Below are 7500 nucleotides of genomic sequence, written 5' to 3' on the forward strand. Positions count from 1 at the left end.
CGAGTTCGCGTTATTCATATCACTACGAAACTATTTCATGTCGTGTCGCGTTAAAAATGTGTAGTAACTGTCGAGGAATTAAACTGGTATGAGTGGGTTGGAAGCGTACAGAGAGAACTGAAAATTCATCGTCATGTGCTAACGTCCTCCACAGAACCTTGAATTTGGTCATTTCACGTCGTCATTTTGGAGATGACGGCAAAGAAATGTACCACAATGTAAAACGCACGTGCAGAGCCATTGTTTTTGCTCATTAAACCTATTGTTTTGTAGCGTCGTCGGCGTCGTCGTTTCGTAAGCTCCCTATAATACTTCTGAGGACTCAAAGGTTATGTGTACTTGGAACGTAAAAGTTGAAAGAACGTAACCTCTCTAACGTATGAACACGGGTTAAGGTCCGTTATACTGGCTGTATCGAAGCTGTTCTCGGGGCAATTAAAAACATATGAATGCTGTCTCGTCGGCGCATGATAATTCTTTAAGTGTTTTCAAGCGATATGGACTGTGTGTTATAGTGGCATTGTAAATAAATTGTGTCAGATAGTATCGTCGTTTCATTGTGCCTTCACTCCATGATCTCACATAACCAGACTAATAATCCTCACGGTTTTGTACCTTAAGGCAAAAACGCCGAGTCCGTGTCCGAGGGCCTCGCGTCCGGAGAAATTTTAAACTACCCAAAGCTTTGTGAGCTTGTAAAAATGAGCTTCTGCTTGCAGCTTATTCAAAATCAGCTGATATAAAGGCTGAGGATTAGGAGAGGAAATCAAATGATCGATTTTGTAAATCACATGATGTCACTGGCCATGGTTCTCACCTTCCCATTTCTCCCTTCTTGGTTTTTCCCTTTCCTTATTTTCATGTCGTTTTCTGAACAAAATTAATTTTCGGGAACAAAGGAAGTAATCTGTTTAATTTAGAGACATATTCTCATTTTCTTGGAAATTCGTTCTTTCTTGGAATAAGAGAGCACATAACATCATGAGTCAAGGAAAGATTAATGTTCGTCATTAATCTTTTAAAGGAGAGGGAATTTAAAAATTTTAGTTTCATGCGAAAGGTGCTTCCCCCGCCATTACCATTATCCATAAACAGTTTGCCTGATCAAGAACTGTCTTTCTTATTATGTATGCAGATGAAAAGATCGATATCTTCAGGCTTGTTTACGGATATAATCGAAACCGAAACTTGCACGTAAAGACAATTAAATCAGGATTCATTTATCGGCACTACCAACATCACTTGTTCAAGAAAACAAAATTCTGAGACCCTTCAGTTGCAAGTGATGTGTTCTTAGGACACAAAACCATCTGAACCTGTATAAATGTTTATACTCTTAAGGTTCAGCCTTAATCTTGATCGCCCAAACTTTAGCATACCCATTCTGCAAACTTGCAAGTTTACCTTAGTGTCTAAACGCGATAAAGAATGTGCGTTGGAAATTTCTAGACAACGTTGGTGGGCCAGCCAGTATCGTTCCTTCCGTATGCCCTATGTGATCTCAAATAGACTGTTAAATTATATCTGTTTACCGTTTTGTTCCTTCAAATTCCAGTCCGCGTGAAATCGCCTAGCAATGGTACCGTCCGCACAAACTTGAAACCAAAAACTTTGTGATCTCAAAATGAGTTACTTTCGATATGCAGGGTGTCTTTAAATACAGTTCTATATTCGGACTACGCAAAATAAACGAAACAAAGGAAGTAAAATGATTGAGCGCTTTTGTTATGCAATTTTAGAGTGAATCGAGGAATCTCATTGGCCATTTCTAAGTCGGGATTTTATTCGCTCAGCCGTTCGTTGTGTGGTCACGCAACGGTCCTCTACACCCAAAATGAGCCTACATGCATGGAGTAAATCATTTCTCAGAAAAAGAGCGGCGTTCAGTTAAAATTTCAATTCGTTTAATGTTCTTAGAAAATGTGTAAAAGCCCTTCGTCCTTTTTATTCAAATTCGTACGAACAAGAGCTTACATGTCCAAGGAAAATTCTTAGTTTTTCTGCTCATATTTAGCGGTAAGGGACTTTGAAAGTGATTTCCGCCTTTTTAATTTTTCGAAAGAGTTTTAGCCCACAATCATGTCGACGAAACTGTCGATTGAGAACTGTCACCCTTGTAATTATGCAGAAGAAATATTCAAAAGATGACATGGGCCATCTGCGGAAAAAATATGGAAAGCGAAACTTGCATGTTTATTACTCGGTACTTTTTAGCGCCCTTTCTCAAGAAAAGTACGCTGGATCGCAGGTTATTATTACTCGGTAAGATGATTTTGCTCGACTTGACATTTTCCTAAGAATATTTGGGCCAATTTCTTGACAACCAGACTAACGTTGATTGCTTATTTTAAGCCTATTTGCACTGCACCGGAAAATGGTGCTGAGGCCTCGAAGGTTGCGTGTACTTGAAACATGATAATATTCAAGAAGTGAAGAAGTCAAGTTTTCAGTCCTACCAGGAGTCAAATACCCGAGAGTCAAAAAAATGGTATCAGGTTTGTCCACATTAGACTGCGCGCAGCCGGACATGTAACTCGAAACCTAGGTCAAGAACTAGGGTACTTTCCATTATGCCTGACCATCAGCTCGGAGACCTGCAACTAACCAAGAAAAAATGGCACCGGCGCCATTTTTCATCAAAAGTCAATTTCCAACTGGACCGAGGCGTTTCATTTACATTTCGACCGAAATTTCTGGTTACATCAGAGTGAAAAGGGACGGGAAACGAGAATTTTTGTAAATGGAACGGCACGTTTCGGTCGGACGTCCGGACCGAATGGTCAAAGAGGACAGAGGTGGTCCCGAATATTCCGGTCGGACCGAACTGAAACGGACCTTTCCATTTGACTTTAGCCCGACATTTCCGGAAATTTTGGCTTAATGGAAAGCACCCCTAGATAATATTCTATAAAAGTCCGTCTGCACAACGGTTCCAAAACTCGCAGTCTTTTCAGGGATTTCTGTACCCCCGTCCGATTGCCCAGAATCTTATACACTCTGTGATTGGACATTTACGGTCAACTCCCGGCTTTTCCGATACTTTTTGGTGAAAACGGAAAGCCAAAAAAATTTTTGACCTGGCAACCGATTAGACTGAAAAGAAAAGGAATTATGAAGGGGAAACAACATGTTCAGTCCTTCCTTGGTGTATGGAATAAATGTTTGCTTAGTGCAACCGCAAGACATGCATGGCATGCAGGAAAATGTCAGTGAGAGCAATTTGCAGTTAGTTTTTTCGAGACTATTTAACTTAAGAGCGTGCGTTGTTCTCTTTGAACTGAATTTATTACCAAAGCTTAAAAAAGTAAAAGACCTCAAAACGGGACAGGACATTACAAAATAATTCAACGTTTGAGCTGAAGGTCCACTGCTGGCACGACTTCTGGGTGACCCCTCAAATGGTCTACATGACCCCCCCTACAGCTAAAAAAAAAAATAACTGGAACGCGGTACCATCCTCAGCCAGGCTCTTTTGTAAGTATCGTGCGAGCGGCGAATCCGCGAGAAAGCGAGCAGGCTCTTTTGCAAGTGCGAGCGGCGAATCCGCGAGAGGATTGGGGCGGGAAAAAGAGAGCCCGCTTGCAAGCCACCCCTTCTTGAATTCTCTGCGTTCGTCCACGAACACAGCATTCTGATTGGTCAAAGGTCACATGGGATGACAAGCCGCCGAAGCCACCTATGATCCTACGATAACAAGGAAATATTGGTTAGGTTTCGAATCGGTTAGGTTAGGTCTATTTAGGTTGGTTCTAGTCTAGTTAGGTCTAGTTAGGGTTAGGGTTGGGTTCGGCGTTTTCCGTTGACATCATCGTTGTCATTGCAGTTAAGGTTTCCATTAGCATAAGTAAATAGAGCTATGAATAACACCTCTGTAGGACAGAAAACGACCATTATTTCATGTTCAATGCAGTTGCGTACGTTGCCAGTGTTATCTGTAAATTCCCGGATTAGCGCAAGGCGTGCTTCTACCGAACTGATTAGGAGAAAAGCGCACTGTCTCTGTATTCGTAAATAAGACGCGGGGAGATTAGGTGGTGCTATTACGAGTTTTGAAGTGGGGGATGGGAGGGGGGGCGCTTATTCGAGGGGGTGGCGCTAATAAGAGGTTTACGGAAGTCCTCGTAACAAATAAACGCGTTCGCATTACCTTTCGTCCCTTTTTACAAAACACAAGGCAAGGCATGTTAGTTCATTGATCCGCGTATTTTCCTGGTGGTAGCGCTGGGATACAGGGTAACTGAGAATAAAGACTAAGTCCGTTGACGGAACACAACATAGTTTCAGAGATAGCAAAGCAAGGAGATGTTTCGGAATTAGTATCAAGAACAGCGAATCTGAAGATAATTTCAAAGACAACAAAAGAACAAGGGCTTCAGAAATAGAAACCGTGGTGATAGTTAGAAGAACACTTAAAAAACAGTACGAAGAATAATATCCTGCCCTCCCCCTTCCGAATAGGTTACCCCGTGCACGCGAAGCGCAAAAAGAAGTTGGCAACCAAAGTTCAAAACTCGAACCAACGAATACTTTATTTGCCTTTGCGAAACTCGGAACATAACAGAGGAGGAAGAAACGACGTTGCTAGGTTGTCTTGACAATTGACTTGCACAGTGTAAGCATCGACAGCACAGGAAAACGCGGATCAAGGTGGTGCGGTAAAATCAAGCTCGCGGCTTACGGTATTCTGTCCCCAGGGTAGGTACCTTCAAGAAAGTAACGAGACAATAACTGTCAGTTTTCTCCAGGATAAGTCACACGCGCCCCTCAACGACACTTTTTGATATTTTTAAAGTAAAATTTAGGTGGACGTCAATGAAATGTTGCCGTGAGGAATTTAACTGCCACCAAGAGAACAGGCCTATTGTCATGGAAACATATGATCGACTTTCACCTAAATTTTAGTTTCGAAATTTGATGTCGCTGAGGGGCGCGTGTGACTGATAACCGCAGTAACCCTTTTACTCCCAACTAATGACACTTAAAGAGAAAGAGAGATTGTATTAAACGCCAGAGAATTTTATTCGTCAATGGGGGCCCACTCGGGGCTGAAATCGAAGGACTAATTAACAACATTTAGGTCCGCTCAAAAATTATGTCCCCTTAAATAATCCTTTCACTTTCAATAGTGCCACTTATAGATTTTACTCTAACGATAGACGACTTTAATCACCACTCCCCCTCGGTGCTGAAAGGGAAAGGAAGGGGCCCTAAGGCGAAAACCAACCTATTACTGCCGAAAAGAGCCATTTCATTTGTTTGCTCTAAATTGATCTTTATTCAGTCTCGGTTTTCTTCCTATCCCTTAACTTACACTGCATGAAACCAGCGCCAAGGAAAAGGCAGTTTCCGTAAAAAAAAAAGGGACATTCAGCAACGCGTTTACGTGAAAGGGCACTGAAAGGACAGGTTGTTGCTTGTCGTAAAATCACGAAAATTTTCTGGAAAGTGTCTCCCTCGATATCAGTAGAGAACAGGCGAGAATGAGCTAAAACCAAATACATTTTAAAAAATATTTGGGATAACGCTAATTTCAGCACAACGTTCGCAGTTTCCCGAAACGCGATGCTAAGACTCTCTAATGTCATCCTGAAGAGTGACGCGACGAAACCTACATGTACACAGGGTGCTATAGACGGAGTGAAACTTGTGGGGCTGTGTATCATAAACAAAGAAAACCAAACTCGAAGCAGGCTGTCAGTTACCTCACTACAAAGAATGGTCGAGACCACAGACAATTTGGTAGTCACGCCGAAATTCAACCTGGAGAGATGTGTCCAGGATTGACTCTAATTAGATGCACGCAGATTTCAATAAGCGTTACGAAGTGTCCCTTTCATTTTTCCCAAACTTCAAAATCACTCGGGCCTCGGAATACAAACAATTAGCGTCACACTGCTCGTCAAGTAAAGATAAACAGATACATTTACCCTAAGCTAAAAATAACGCGAACTTTTACTCTTAAAAGGGTAAAGGATGCACTTACCCCAACCTGAAAAAACATGGTTAGTCCGAATACTTGTTGGAAGAAGGTACCAAACGCTTATACTTAAAGGAACACTTCGTGTTGGATGTCATCTAATTAGGGTAAATCCTGGACATGTGACCCGGAGCATCTGCATTCAAATATAGCATCCAACAGCAGGTCCATCCTGCCCGAGGCTCTCTACTTATCTGAGATTTTGAGATTTTTCGAAATGTGGATTCACGAAGAGACGATGAAAAAATATCAAGGTCTCAAATTCGAAAGAGCTTAACAAACTATGATACTTCCGACAATGCAATTAAAATATCAGATCACATGCTTGGGAGCACACGGAGAAAAAACTATAGTTCACTTGTCTCCAGCATTCTCCTTGTATTAGCCCACATGCCAGCAAGCTCTCTCGGGGGAGGACGAGGGGGTAAGGAAAGAGGACTTTCCCTTCTATGCTCCCCTACCCCCTCGAGAGAGCTTGCTCGCTGGATGTGCAAATGATGGTGTCATATTTCAACTACCTCTAGCTGTGGTTTCATAGCCCATTTCATTATCAGCATCTATAAATTCTGAATTCCGTGGATTTTTCGTACACAATAAACTCAACAAAATTATCTTGATCACTTCTCTCAGGAAATATTTATGCAAATCAATTGCTTTCAGTTGTGTAATAACTTCGCTCAAGTTTGAAAACTCGTGTGTATGATCATTTTCGTTTTGGATTTTGCCAGCAGTTTTCAATCAAAATGGCCCAACGACTGCAAATGTAAATTAACTGGGACTCTTAAGGGTATAATTTGAGATAAACTGAACTGTATTCATTGAATTAGAATGGGCTAATGCTACTGCGTGTATTGCAAGAATAAAAGACTCCTCAATCGGACCCGTCTTGACATGCAACTGAAAAGTTACTGCTACTGATTGCAAACAACTACATTTGGAGTACTTTAAGAAACAAAGAAAACCTTCCTAGCTTTCCTTAAAAGCAAATTGGCAGTGGAAAAAAAATGAAAGCAAATTAACTATCAGTATGCAAGTTACAATTAGCTAACATGCTCTTCTTAAGTCAGGATTTTAAGCTTTAGCGACAATATTTATCTGAGAACTGAGAGTGTAATTAGTATGGTAATGTAATGTAATTGCTGTTAACATTAATGTAAGTATTGTAATGTTGGTAAATAATAATTTAAAAAAAATTAAAAGGATGCCTTATCTGCTGCCATAGTTACCCGAAATGTAAGTGACACCTCCTGAAGCGCCAGAAGAAGAAACACTTGCATTAGGGATGTACACTAGGGGTTGTTGAGTGAACTGGGCCGGGCCCGGTGTAACTTGCCCTTGGTGGGGTCCAGCAGCCTGGGGCTGACCAGGGATTGGTGGAACAGGGCTGGCAAAAATAAACTGTCCCTGTTGAGATGGACTCGGTTGAGGCTGGCCAGTGGGTGTACCGGCACCTGGCAATGCAGACATATTACCCGCAACTAGAATTTAAACAACAAAAATTAGAGGTAATTACCAAAATTGTA

General features: G+C 41.5%; 2 protein-coding genes across 3 annotated transcripts in view; both read right to left on the reverse strand.

Annotated features, from left to right (window-relative positions):
- The window catches only part of LOC137975655 (uncharacterized), a 12544-nt gene extending 10887 nt beyond the window's left edge, over nucleotides 1-1657 (reverse strand). The window contains exon 1 of the mRNA XM_068822802.1: nucleotides 1533-1657. The gene's annotated coding sequence lies outside the window, so the exon portion shown is untranslated. The remainder of the gene's footprint in view (nucleotides 1-1532) is intronic.
- A 2846-nt stretch (nucleotides 1658-4503) lies between these two features.
- Nucleotides 4504-7500, reverse strand: part of LOC137975861 (ataxin-2-like protein) — a 35959-nt gene continuing 32962 nt past the window's right edge. For both annotated transcript variants that reach the window (XM_068823063.1, XM_068823062.1), the window contains exons 22-23: nucleotides 7204-7455; nucleotides 4504-4703 (exon numbers count right to left, since the gene is read on the reverse strand). In XM_068823063.1, coding sequence (XP_068679164.1) covers nucleotides 4675-4703; nucleotides 7204-7455 — 281 coding nt within the window. In that variant the 3' untranslated portion in view covers nucleotides 4504-4674. The remainder of the gene's footprint in view (nucleotides 4704-7203; nucleotides 7456-7500) is intronic.

Source organism: Montipora foliosa, chromosome 11 (assembly GCF_036669935.1).
Source record: "Montipora foliosa isolate CH-2021 chromosome 11, ASM3666993v2, whole genome shotgun sequence".
Lineage (NCBI taxonomy): Eukaryota > Metazoa > Cnidaria > Anthozoa > Scleractinia > Acroporidae > Montipora > Montipora foliosa.